This window comes from Panulirus ornatus, chromosome 6 (genome assembly GCF_036320965.1).
Source record: "Panulirus ornatus isolate Po-2019 chromosome 6, ASM3632096v1, whole genome shotgun sequence".
In the NCBI taxonomy this organism is placed as follows: domain Eukaryota; kingdom Metazoa; phylum Arthropoda; class Malacostraca; order Decapoda; family Palinuridae; genus Panulirus; species Panulirus ornatus.
The window spans coordinates 54,154,576-54,168,930 of record NC_092229.1 but is presented as its reverse complement, the minus strand read 5'-3'; the positions used below and the strand labels follow the sequence as shown (position 1 = coordinate 54,168,930).

At 40.8% G+C, this 14,355-nt stretch overlaps 2 protein-coding genes across 5 annotated transcripts in view; one reads left to right on the top strand and one right to left on the bottom strand.

Moving 5' to 3' along the window:
* The window catches only part of LOC139749238 (solute carrier family 22 member 13-like), a 20,948-nt gene extending 18,427 nt beyond the window's left edge, over positions 1-2,521 (bottom strand). For 2 of the 4 annotated variants that reach the window (XR_011712934.1, XM_071662960.1), the window contains exon 1: positions 2,284-2,521. The gene's annotated coding sequence lies outside the window, so the exon portion shown is untranslated. The remainder of the gene's footprint in view (positions 1-2,283) is intronic. The other 2 variants (XR_011712935.1, XM_071662961.1) reach the window with 2 other exon arrangements.
* Positions 2,522-5,945: 3,424 nt separating this feature from the next.
* LOC139749237 (carotenoid-cleaving dioxygenase, mitochondrial-like) lies at positions 5,946-13,676 on the top strand. Its single transcript, XM_071662958.1, is given in 12 exon segments — positions 5,946-6,286; positions 7,225-7,349; positions 7,855-7,988; positions 8,497-8,650; positions 9,367-9,523; positions 10,192-10,406; positions 10,732-10,806; positions 10,808-10,879; positions 11,142-11,246; positions 11,394-11,597; positions 11,764-11,919; positions 12,283-13,676. Coding segments are annotated over 12 exon segments (1,716 nt in total). The 5' UTR covers positions 5,946-6,099; the 3' UTR covers positions 12,415-13,676.
* The last annotated feature ends 679 nt before the right edge of the window (positions 13,677-14,355 follow it).

The following is a 14,355-nucleotide window of genomic DNA, read 5'->3' as shown; positions in this document are numbered from 1 at the left end:
GGAAGGGAGTTACAGGAGTCCTTGGAACGGTAGGAATTGGTGGTCACTGGGAAGGATGGAGGGTGTAGACTGAGAGGTAATCGTTATCTTTCCTGAGGTGCGGGTTCGATCCCTCCCGACTTGGGATGTGTGGGAGGAGGTCCGTGGGGAAGGAATAACTTAGGATCGCGTCTGGTGGGGAGTGAGTCGAGGATCAGGCGGGAGGGACGTGCTGGAGATATTGATTGGGTCGGGGAGGCTCCCTGAGGGTGAAGAGGATTAGAAAAAAAATAGGAATCAGGAATGGGATTAAGAGAGAGAGAGAGAGAGAGAGAGAGAGAGAGAGAGAGAGAGAGAGAGAGAGAGAGAGAGAGAGAGAGAGAGAGAGAGAGAGAGAGAGAGAGAGAGAGAGAGAGAGAGAGAGAGAGAGAGAGAGAGAGAGAGAGAGAGAGAGAGAGAGAGAGAGAGAATCCCAGGAATCAGTGACTACTTCTGCAACAGATCTCCCAGTCGTCGTTCCCAGCTAATCCTCAGAGGGTTTGGGCGAGGGACGCGGGACAACTGCCGCCCTAATCCAAGCCATCCCACTCGGGGTCCTTCAACACTTGGGTGGCTTTGGAGCCTCGCCTACCATCAAGACCACACCTGCCACACGCCGCCGGCTACGAGGAGTCAGATGTAAGACCACTGTGAATGAAAATCTATTCTTTATAACCAGTCACGAGGTGAGGACCTCAGTGGCAACTGCACAAACAGAGGATGACAGTGCCCGGCGCCACAGGGCAGTGCCAGGCAAGGTGGTGGATTTATGATAAGGAAAGTACAGCGACTCAATACATGTTGAGGCTCATGTCATCACCCGGGGTTTGATGTGCTGTAAGTAATGATGTCAGTTTTAGGGGAGAAAGAATACTTCCCACGTATTCCCTGCGTGTCGTAGAAGGCGACTGAAAGGAGAGGGAGTGGGGGGCTGGAAATCCTCCCCTCTCGTTTTTTTTTTTTTTTTCATCTTCCAAAAGAAGGAACAGAGAAGGTGGCCAGGTGAGGATATTCCCTCAAAGGCCCAGTCCTCCGTTCTTAACGCTACCTCGCTAATGCGGGAAATGGCAAATAGTATGAAAGATAGATATATATATATATATATATATATATATATATATATATATATATATATATATATATATATATATATATGTGTGTGTGTGTGTGTGTGTGTGTGTGTGTGTGTGTGTGTGTGTGTGTGTGCCAAGTTTCACCTCGTAGTACCACTGTCTCAAACTTGTTATCTGCCGTTGGAACTTTCATTGTGTTGCGTAGTTCGCGCAAGAGGAGGATGACTCGCTGTTCTCTGTGTTAATACAGAAGCAGCGGTGACAGAAAGCTGCCATGTGTTACTCTGATTACTCTGGTGACGTTGCTGGGCTGATGGCTACTGTGGCAGTACACTGGCCAGGGAAGTTGCATAGTAGTTGCTCGATGATTTCTAGCATATCCTGGTGTGATATACTGTACACAGTTCCAGCAAGGCGAGCTATCATGGTTCACCTCCGTTCCCCCAGGAAGGCAGAAAGGAAGAGGCTTGGGTCAAGAACTCTGCTCGCCATTCACTTATCTTGATAAAGTTATCAGTTATGAGTTGTGGCAGGCGGTTCTGGGGATGCCTCTGTTATGCTGCTGTCACTCTGGGATAGTGTTCATACACACACTTAACTTATTCATCAGAATTAAGAGGTTTTCTTAACGTTTGATGTGTCTCTCTTCAAACAAGAATTAAATTTTCATCATTCTTTATCGGAGTTACTGTGTTATACATTCTTACACATATACATCTGGCAGAAATTATTCTATAACATATATACACACAATTTTACTCCCTGATAGTTGGAAGGACTCTCACGGTTAGGTTTCTCCACCAAAGTCTTTTATAAAGAGTTCTCGGTGTTCTAAACTCCTAGATGGTTTATATTAACCGTCTTGTAGGGTGTTCTTGTATACGATCATTCTAACTCTTACGGAGTTAATCAGTGGGTCTTCTACCACACCATCACCACTGATGTTTGATCAGTGGGGGCTCGAGTCAAACATCATTCATTCATCGAATATAGAACAAATCAACTTTCTTCACATCCTTCCAATATTCTAGTACATTAGTTTTCATCTGATCACTATATTTCTTCATTTAGTCTTGTTGCTCCGAATGGTGCTATGTGGTGTTTTCCAGATACATAGTTATCAAAAGCTAACACAATATACGTATAATGTTCAACAAATGACTTGATCGAGGCAAGCAGCCCCGGACCTTACCTTTAAGAGCAGCTTCAGAATCCAGTTGTGTTAAGGTAATCCCAGGAATGAGAAATATCCACAACTAATTGTCCATCACGTACAAAGTGAAGATTGATCGCGAAGTGTAAACACGGAGAAAAAAATCACATCTTTCACTTCAAGAGAGAAGGATCTATTCAGCATTACGTAGCTCTGCCCTCCTGCCACTCTGGTCACCCCAGTGTTTATGCCACCAACGCTCCACAGCAACAGCAAATAACGTCATGTCTCACACCCACCACGCTCCAACCAACCCGCTGATCCCCGGGAGCCTCCGTCCTAACTTTTCCTCCAACAACCATCCAATGACCATCGAGTCATAAGAGAAATCCTCAAATTCTAGCCAGTAAACATCATCTCTCATACATCAAGAAAACTTCCTCCATCATACCTACTATGTAACTTCCTCCATCATACCTACTATGTAACAGACACTACGAAAGGCACACTACGAGAGGTGGGTGACTGGTATTGCTTATACACCTGGTAGCGAGGGGAGTGAGGAGGATAAGAGTGTTCTCTGGGAGGAGCTTCATGAGTGCTTTGGCATTTCGAGCAAGGGATCAGATCCTGATGCTTTGAGGATCTGAATACAGAATGGGCTATGTCGCAATTGAGGGATTGAGTGGGTGGCGTAGGAATCCCGGTTTCTATGTAGATTGGGGAAGAGAAATGGTTGTTGATATTCTTTGCCATCGAACACCATTCTCTACCTGTCATGTGTAATGCACCGAGACCACAGCTCCCTATACACATTCAGGCCCCAAAGACTTAAGGAACCGTAAAATGTGTGTATATATATATATATATATATATATATATATATATATATATATATATATATATATATATATATATATATATATATATATATATATATATATTTTCTTTTTTCTTTCAAACTATTCGCCATTTCCCGCGTTAGCAAGGTAGCGTTAAGAACAGAGGACTGGGCCTCTGAGGGAATATCCTCACCTGGCCCCTTCTCTGTTCCTTCTTTCGGAAAATTAAAAGAAAAACGAGAGGGGAGGATTTCCAGCCCCCGCTCCCTTCTCTTTTATTGGCCTTCTACGACACGCAGGGAATATGTTTACTTGGGCTGTGACTCACAAGCAACCCACCTGTTACACTGTCATCCCATACCACACAATCTAGGCTACGCTCCTCCCCACCCACATTCATCCCCTCCCACTCCCTCCCTCCCTCCCTCCCTCCCCACATCCCGTTTAGTTCTTGACCATCATCACAAAGCCGGACGTGTCTAGTTATGGTTATAAGATGAAAGAGTACATGAAGGCTTGGTCGGTGCTTTCTCTCATAAGTTTTTTTTCTCCCATTTTTTCTGTCTGTCTGTCATTAATTTCAGTCTGTCTCGTCCTTATCCGTCTTTCTTAACTAAATACTATGATAAAGGAATGCCATGATGAGGCTGACAAAGTATTGGGGAAAATAATTCTCTTATGTGTTTGTATAGTGACTCTACCGTCATCTGACTGCTGTTTCTCATGATGTTACATGTCAACAGAAAATCGGTAGACAAACAAGAAATTCCTGACTGATTACATTGTTTTCTTCTCTCTTTTTCCTTGGCTATTGTCTACCCGCCACAATATCTTCACCATACATGTACAGGATGGTTGAATGTTATGTGTGTGTTTGTGTGTGTGAAAGTGTCTATTTTCGTGATTTTTCTAATTTTACTATGTAAGTTTGATGATTGCTATAGATTCCTGCCATTAAATCTAACATCATCCACACCTTCACCTTAGCGCCTCCTCTAGAATTGTTTACGTGTAAATTGTATAATGTAATGGTTATCAGTTGATAGTGTCGCCTTACGCAAAAATAATTACCATAACGTTAGATGCATAAAGGTTTTGATTTCCTGTGTTGTAAGAGAGATCTGTAGGATTGTAGCCACTACAGTGGAGAGAAATGTCACGAGAAATTTTTAAAAGAATTAAGGAGGACCAGGGGTCCATTCAGTTTACTTGTACTCCTGTTGATTTGGGTCTTCATGCTACACGGCAACCAAGCTTGGCCCACTTTATGTTCGTTATGAAACTTTGGTATGAAGTAGTAAATGATGAAATAAATCTTTCAGATCACCTTACCCAGTGTAGTCTACTATTTGTTATTTTCTGAATATTTCAAATTCTTGTCTTCTGTGCTGTTTTGAATCTGAAAACAATATTCGAATGAAAGTTGTACCAATATATATATATATATATATATATATATATATATATATATATATATATATATATATATATATATATATATATATATATATATATGTTTATACATATTGCAATAAGGTCACAATGATGCGTGTGATATATATATATATATATATATATATATATATATATATATATATATATATATATATATATATATGTTTATACATATTGCAATAAGGTCACAATGATGCGTGTGATCTAACTTTCCTGAAGACGAAGAGGAAAATAAAACACGATAAACCGGTTGCACTAGGCTTATCGTGTTTCATTTCCCTCGTGATTATCAGTATACACACACACACACACACACACACACACACACACTTATATATATATATATATATATATATATATATATATATATATATATATATATATATATATATATATATATATATATATATATATATATATATATTGGAAAGGATCACAATTTTGCGCGTGATCAAGATATTCCTATGAGTCCACGGGGAAAATGAAACACGAAAAGTTCCCAAGTGCACTTTCGTGTAATAATCACATCATCAGGGGAGACACAAGAGAGAGATATTTGGTAAACATGTTTACCAAATGGCGTCCTAGCTTCGTCTCTTCGATGTATATAAACTGACTGTTATATCTCTCTCTTGTGTCTCCCCTGATGATGTGAGTATTACACGAAAGTGCACTTGGGAACTTTTCGTGTTTCATTTTCCCCGTGGACTCATAGGAATATACATATATATGTATATGTATAAATATATATATGTAATTATATATATATATATATATATATATATATATATATATATATATATATATATATATATATATATATATATATATATATATATATATGTACAATCATACGTTAACAACAGATTACTGAGCCATGGAGGAAAATAATACTCACTTGGCTTCTTGCTTTGTTCCCCCCTTAATCACCTTCAATGACACGCAGGATATAATGTGACTGGCAAATATATTCTGCTGTTCTTAAACCACTGGAACAAGGATTCAGAACATTAATGTAATTGTTCATTACCTTCCGAAATGACAGCATAAACAGAAATGCCACAATGATAATTCTTAGTATGAATTTTGTATTTGTCAGTGACGATGCTTAAAGGGCTTATCAAACTCTGGTATTGCTGCTGATCAATAAGAAATATTTGTCGATCTCTCTTATCAGGGGAATTGATGTGTTGACTGGGTATCATGGACTAATGTTGCAGTTCATGATTTTTGTATGAGTAAGTTATCCGTTCAAAAATCTCCTCATGAAATATTTACGCGAAGGATGTAAATTACTGATCAGAGTTACGTAAGAGGATGCGACCTTCTGCTCGCTAGTTATATAACATGGCGTGACGTGGGCTACCGCTATGTATATATAGCAGAAGATCATATACAAGATCTTCCTCAGTTAACAAGCCGGCGACCAAGACAGGTAGTTGCCGCAACCCCATAGCATCCGGTCTTCCTTACAGTAACGAGATCTTGACGACAGACACTTCGGATCTTGTTCGTTGGTCAGCGAGTGTCGTATTCCTTTCTCAGCCATCAGTTCACCATGTCAGCAGCCGAGGATGAAGAGGGCTCGAGCCACACCAGCAATGGGCTCCAACTCGAGAACACGTACAAGAAGTGCAGACCGTTGGTCGAGAAGATAATGGAGGGAAATATCGACGAAGCGCATCGTGTGTGGATCAGGTCAACAGACAAGGCCACGACCACGCCAGTCAGAGGAACGGTAGAAGGTGAGGTGTTTACGTCTTGGTCTCTGTACCATCATGTTTTATCGCACCATAATGCGGACTCGACCTCTGAGGATAGCGCATTGGTCACTTACTCCCTTCACCTCAGTGGGAACCCCGTGATGTCACAAAAAAAGTTTGATGGAAACTTGAGTATTATTGCAGCCACCAACGTTAGTTTTATATATGTTTTACATTCGGAATTAGACAGGTTTTCAAAAGATGGGAAAAAGAGCGGAGCTTGGGATTAATATGAGATAGAACGAAACTGTAGCCGAGGTTAACTATATTTGACTAAAACTTGGAAAATTAAAGTAAATCTTGGATTTAAAATTTGCTTAGATTCAGCTGACCTTTACAAGTGCTTCATCATCTACAAGGGAAAGTTAGGTGAGGTTTTCATGAGTTTTGTTGATTTAGAGTTTTTTCCTACTTTCACAATAATTATCCTCACACCTTACCTGCTCTTGATAACCCACCCACTGTTATCTTCACTCCCTCTAGCAGCCAAAGTCTATCATAGCTTCCAGCATTTTGCTCGCAAGATAACAAACTTTTGTGATTATGTAAAGATTCGTCAGGTCTAAATCTGACACAGACTATTGGCAATGTCAGCCTGTTCTCTGGCGTATCAGTACTGGCACAGGTCGGGTGTGCGTGCTCGGGGTGCCGTTACTGGCACAGGACAGCCCGTTTGTAAGTGTAGTGTAGTGAGCTCTCGTAGGTGGGTGTATACGTTGCCTGGAATATGATCAATTGCTTCATCGTCCATCCAAAAAAAATTGTAGTCAATTTTGTTGTCATGCTGAAAGACTGTTAGTTTCACCAAAACTAACGTAAGTTATTCGAGACAAACCCTCTGAGTATGAGAGCTGATGGTGTAAATATAACTATGTAAACTTACTCCAGTTTGCACTTTCATTTTACGGCATTTGTCGCAGGAGCGATCCCAGGGTGGCTGGAGGGGTCGCTGTATCGCGACGGTCCGGGAGTCATCAACATCGGCGACACTTGGTACCATCACATCTTCGATGGTATGGCCGTCCTCCACAAGTTCTCCATCAAGGTATGTTCATATATATATATATATATATATATATATATATATATATATATATATATATATATATATATATATATATATATATATATATCAAATTATGAACATGCAATGTTTCTTGTTACGTCAGGTTTGTAGTTCTAAAGTGCTTGTATGGTCAAGTTGTCACATGTAAACTCTTGCGATTCATATTTGTTCACCGAGGCAACATTGCTCATCCAACATGATGGAGGCCTCGATAGATCAGCGTAGGTGAGGTTCACTTTGTTTTTCTTAAGTTCATTTTTGCTTTACCAACGATTTTCTTGGCTGGAGGATGCTTTATGGACCACTTGCCCTTCACTGTGCAGACATTCCGTAGGATCATTGCTGCGTTAGTTTAGAATTTGGCCATCTGTAACGGCGATGTATTCGTCCACAATGAAACTTAAAATCCCTTGCCTCAAAGTAAAATTTCATCCAAATGAATTCTTCTCTGAGCCTAATTCTGGGTTTATCACGGCAACGACAGGACGGAGAAGCCACGTACATGTCTCGTATCCTGGACAGCGATTCCTACAAGAAGAATTCCAGCGCCAACCGCATTGTAGTTGACGAGTTCGGAACCAGGTCTTACCCGGATCCATGCAAGACTATTCTACAAAAGTAATGAAATTCTGTCTTATACCAGACTAACTTATAGACTTTTGTTTGAGTGTAAATATATATATATATATATATATATATATATATATATATATATATATATATATATATATATATATATATATATATATATATATATATATATATATATATGATGAGATACTTGCATAAACCATACAATATTAGTAGGTTTTATGGTTGGTGGAAGAAACTTAACGTTGTAGGTTGGTAATGACTGGCTGGCAGTTGGTTGGCCTAAAGTCCAAGTAACTAACTAATCAACTACGCTTATATCTGTGACTCAGGCTCCTTAAACAATGTTGAACTAATCTTTAGTAAAGTTTGTGATAATATTCATCATAGAATATGAGCAATATATTCATCCCTGACCTAAAGAATATGTTTATACCCCAGATTCACGAATCATCATCTCTTTCTCTTATTATTTTTAGTTTTTTTTTCTATTTTTCTTAATGTAATCATGAGTTATCTTCTCTGCCTCTACTAGATTCATGAGCCGGTTCAATCCACCAAAGCTGGACGAGATGACCGACAACTGCGCCGTCAACGTGTGTTTCTTCGGCGATGAGCTGTTTGCCATGACAGAAACAAACCACATCCGCAGGGTAGATGCGTCTGACCTGAAGATTATTGGCGAGAAGGTGAGGAGGAGAGCGTCCGTGGTCGGTGGCTGCCCACCACCTGCTACCTGGGGAGGAAAGACGGCAGTTACACCGCAAGTGAAAAGTCGCCTTTAGTGAGGCTGTATCACTGGGAGCAGGTCTCGTTACATAACTTCTCACTCTATAGGAGTCCACAGTTCTCTGCTACGGATAGCAGCACATAGGGTTTTGCACACATGTATGTTCAGTGAAACAGAAAAGGGAAGTAAATAATGAAAGTAAACAAGTGAGAAAAGCTGAGATCATGTGCCATGTGTATAGTGCAGACTCTCGTGCCGTCCCACAATTACCTCAATCACCTTAAAAAGTTTGTTTACGTTTGTGAGTGTGACTTGATGCTAACCGCCTTCATGAATGACCCCATCACCTTGTATGCCTATAGCCCATCTAAGCCATTTCTTGGAAGGAATGAAAGACGCTACAACTCCTGAATTGAGTCTAAGGACCAATTACCCTCTTCCTTGTCTTCTTGTTTCCTACCTTCTTGCTGACCACACTTTCTCGATCACTCCAGCCGCCTTGTTTGGACGTTGGGTCTGTGTGTCTGTGCAAACCTGTCCAGACACCTACATCTAGAGTAAAACTTCTAGTACTGTGGGAATCTGAGACATTTTAAAAATATTCTTAGATGACACTTACCTGATCATAGCCATTACACCCACCAACGTACATACATGAATACGTTGCATTTCCAGACCAACTTGTCCGAGTATGTGGCGGTGAACATGGCCACGGCTCACCCACATGTTGACCCAGACGGCACGGTCTACAACATGGGCAACTCCTTCACCGGCCGCAAGGGACCCACCTACAACATCATCAAGTTTCCACCGAAGAAGACGATGCCTGATGGTGAGTGTAGTTGGTTCCTGTGCAACAAAGTTAACAACAGCTGCAAACTGAACATTTCTTCTCCGTGGTATCAAACGATATTCTGTTATTTTGGTATTCCATTATATATATATATATATATATATATATATATATATATATATATATATATATATATATATATATATATATATATATATATATATATATATATATATATATATATATTTTCTTTTGCATACATATAAGACATACTATATACATTTGCTAAATGTGAATCTAATATGGAATATAAATCAGGCTGATATACATCGAAACTAGTTATAGGCCAAAATGTTTACAGAGTGATCCTTGAATTTCCCTCACCTGATGTGTATCTGGTCAAGAGGTTCATCATTTAGAATTATGGCAAGATGGAAACTTCCCTGTAGAGATGAAAGAAAATATTTTGACCTACCTTTTGTACCGTCCACATTTACTACCTGCTCTGAGGTATTCTCTCGTCGTCACCAGGCAAGGTGCTGAACCTCCTCTGTCCTCAACAAATAAGTTGCTCTCCCTTTCCCGTCCCCCTAACCAAAGTAGGTGATGACCTTCCTTCTCCCCTTCTACCAGATAAAGGGCTAACCTCACATCTCTCCTTCCCACCACACAAGATCAACTCTTCCTTCTTCCCTCTCCCCCACCAGGCAGTACCTCAACCTCATTCGACCAGGCGACCGTGGAAGCGTCCATCCCTTGTCAGTGGAAGCTGCGGCCGAGCTACTACCACTCCTTCTCGCTCACCGACGACTACTTCATCCTGGTGGAGCAGCCAATGGGGGTCTCCGTGACCAAGCTATTGACCAACCACTACAGAGGCAAGGCCTTCATGAAGGCCATGGACTGGATTCCTAATGAGACGGTGCATATTCGAACTTCTGGTCGTTTTTTGCCTTCTCCATTCAGTCTACTCTGACTGTCTATGTCTATTCTTTGACTAGTCTGCGTAGTTATTCATCTCTTTTATTATCGATAAATAAGTGTTGTTGAGAGCATCTGCCAAAGGAAACACATCTACCTAAATTGATCGATATTCTAGATCTCGTGTGATCCAACTTGCCCTCACGTGACCTCTGACCTCTGTGGTGTCTCTCACGTAGTGAATCATCATCATCATCATACTGTCTGTCCCCCATCCTGACATAAGGATTGTCTCTATCTGTATCTCTCTTTCTCTCTCCATGTAGACCAAGTTCCGTGTGGTGCGCCGTAGCGATGGTTCCGTCTTCAAGACAGTGTACCACGCAAAAGCCTTCTTCACTTTTCCACACCATCAACGCCTACGAGGAGGCTGGACACTTGGTCGTCGATACTTGCTGTTTCGACGATGCTGCAGTGAGTTATCGGACTCTGTATCTTTCTTACACACACACACACACACACACACACACACACACACATATATATATATATATATATATATATATATATATATATACATATATATATATATATATATATATATATATATATATATATATATATATATATATATATATATATATATATATATATATAACATCTAAGGCATTATGTTCCAAAAGTCTTTATAAAAAAAGAGAGCGTGAATTTCAAGGTATTAAATTCATGTCGTCAGGTTGTGAACCAAGTCTGGCTGGAGAACATCGTCAACCCAACACAAGCGTTCAACAAGGCTCTCCAGTCTGTCCCAAGGCGCTTCGTCCTTCCGCTGGACGTCAAGGTGGGGGCGTATATTTACCCTCTGTACTATTGCGGAAGAGTGTATGTAGAGGAATAAGGTGATGAATGAGTGAGGTCACCGCATATGACATGTGAACCATTTTTCAACTTGTTATTCAGGTGTTCCATCCATTTGTTCTCATTCCAGCAAGCGCCTGTGGACAAAAACTTAGTAACGCTCTCAGACACCGAGTGTACAGCCAACAAACTCAAGGATGGATCAATCTACTGCGAGCCTGAGGACCTTTCTAGCTGCCACATGGAGATGCCCAGGATCAACTATAGACTTAACGGCAAGAAATACCGCTACTTTTATGGCATCGTTTCTGCTTGGGGTCTCAACTGCGGCTCGGTTAGTGTCGTTCCATGCCCCATGCTCTCTGGTGAGGCAATCATGGGAGCCTAAAATATTTCTTGAGTTGAATAAAGATTTTGATATTTTTCTGTCTGATAAAGAATCAGATCTTTCGTAAGCTTGCAAGACCGTTCAATGACCGCTGTTCGTTCCGCCGAGGCAGCTGTGCAAGGTGGACACGGAGACGAAGGAGACGCAGCTGTGGCATGGGCCGGGCTTCCAGGTGTCGGAACCTATCTTCGTCGAGCGTCCTGGAGCTACAGAAGAGGATGACGGAGTTGTTCTTGCGTCTCTCATCAACGAGAAGGAGGAAAAGGAGGTGAGTCAATGGAACAGATATTAGAATTGATGGTATTTTGTAGAAATGACAATTAGGGATGAAGTTGATGGGAAATGGGGATGAGTATGAGTGTTGTGCAGGTGCAAAGAAGGTTATGTAAAGCGACGGTATGTTATAGGTATATGTAGGTCACAAGTGATACATTACCTGTCTGCTGTTGGTATGAGACATTCTCGGGACGAGGACATTGGAAGAATCATTGATGATAACAGTTGTGGTTAAAGCAGTTGTAACCTTCTACTGTGTATTGCTCAACAGGAAGGATAAGGGAGTATAAAAGATACAAACAAGAGACCAAGACAACGTACCCATGCAGTAAGTAAACATTTTTTCCCTCCGCAGGTCCGCCTGGTGGTCCTCGACGCCAAGACCTTCCAGCAGCTTGCTCTCGTCATCTTCAAGACTCACGGAATCGTCACCAAGGAGTTCCATGGCCTCTTCGCCAGGTCTTGTGACCAGGTCCATCGGTATTAAGGAGAGTCTAGCGAGCATTGTTTGCTTTGGGAACTACGACCATTTGATTAAACGAAGGAAAATGAATGATTCGACTCATACAAAGGAAATGCTAAATACTGACTCTGTGAACTCTGAGAGTTGTTTAGTGAAGACTGGAAATATGATTGATAAAACTGTAGCGTTCTTCTGCACGAGAGTCATCACAGGAGACAAGGGTGATTGTCTCAGCGATTCTGGAAATGATAACTTGCCATATCTGTGATATTTCAGCAATATGAAAGCCTCCCCGTAACCAACATGCTTGTGACAATAACAAGAGAGAGAGATTCATGACACAGGTTACGTTTCATCAGGGATTCTCTGCACAGCATTAGAAGTTCCTTCAGTCATGGCAGAGATTTCTCCAGTTTTCTGTGAAAGACTTTAGATATTACTGCATTAGTAACTGGGATTATATATTATGTACGAAGGCTCTCAAGTGATATAAACATGATGAGAATGTATATAGTCTTAGAAGTGTATACATCGGTTGAAGAAAGTGTTACAAATTTTTCGGCTGATGGGCGTAACTTGATGTTGATGGAAGTGATAAACCGACAGCCCAAGTAATCAACCAACTCTTTTATGGTCATAAATTCTCTCAGATGTTTTCGGCGTTTTTGGCGTTGCGAAGTAGCACTTTATTCTCTGAACCCAGAACTGCAGCTCCTGACGAGTCTCTGTGTTGACGCTCTTCCTGTCCCCAGCACTTGCCTGATATGACGAGCTTATCCACTGTGACCAGGAGCGCTGTACACACATCTCTTCGTTTCTTCAGCCGACAATTTCCAGTCACTGATTGATGAGAGCACCTGGATCAGTTCACCCCGTTATATTATACAATCGAGAAGAGTGGAGCTCGGATGCTATTGTGTATTTGTGGTATTAATCATTAGTCATTTGCTCAGTGTTGTGATTAATACAATCCCTGGATTGTATCCCACCCGCTGGTCTGTAGGTCAGCGCAGGAAAAAAGTAAACATTCTCTCTCTCTCTCTCTCTCTCTCTCTCTCTCTCTCTCTCTCTCTCTCTCTCTCTCTCTCTCTCTCTCTCTCTCTCATGACGGAGAGTAATGTGAATGCCGTCTCTGTATATAATGTATAGCTATAGTTATTCTCACGAATCCCTCATTCATTTATCGTCATAAGTGTGCATGCTGTGACGGAATGTGAAAGTAAGTTTTAGTTTTTATTGTTCTTGTGAAGAGACGTTCACAAAATAAAGTTTCATATATCTAACAATCAGCGATTTTTCTCTTTGTACACAGAAACCAAGGGTTCAGATTTCCTTTGATCAAAGTCTGTTATGGCCTAGTCTGTGGAACAGTGAACCACAACTTGCAGTGTGTTAAAGCCCTTTCTCCACAGATTAGACTCACAAGAAATCAAACTCTGTGTAAAGTCGTTACCTCACTCAATAGCAGCCTAAACCAATAACTGCAGAAAACTTGAACACCCTTTATGCTAAACTGAAACTGCAATAAAGAATACGAATCTATGTGACAAATAAAAGATTCAACTTGCAAAGCGAAACATATTTACAGAAGATATCATAGTTCACAACTGAAACGTTAATCCTAGTGTATAATCCACCCAGCAGTATATCAATCTTTCATTAGTCTTCTGGCAGCATCAAAGGAAGCAAATCAACTGTGATGAGGAGGATAAAGACATCAAACAACAAGGGAGGTTGAAGCCGACATACGAAGAGCGCCGGAGGCAATACAGTTAGGGAGGAAGGAAAAATAGAATTACTACCAAGGTTTGTGTTAAGCTTCAAGTTGCAGGATAAACACACGGGTAGCTTAACATAAGAGACGACATCTATCATCAGTTGATTATGCAATGCTTTCTCAGAAATCATTTCACACAAAGGGAAACCATTTGCTGTGCAAAATTAAGAAAAAAATCACCAAAAGAC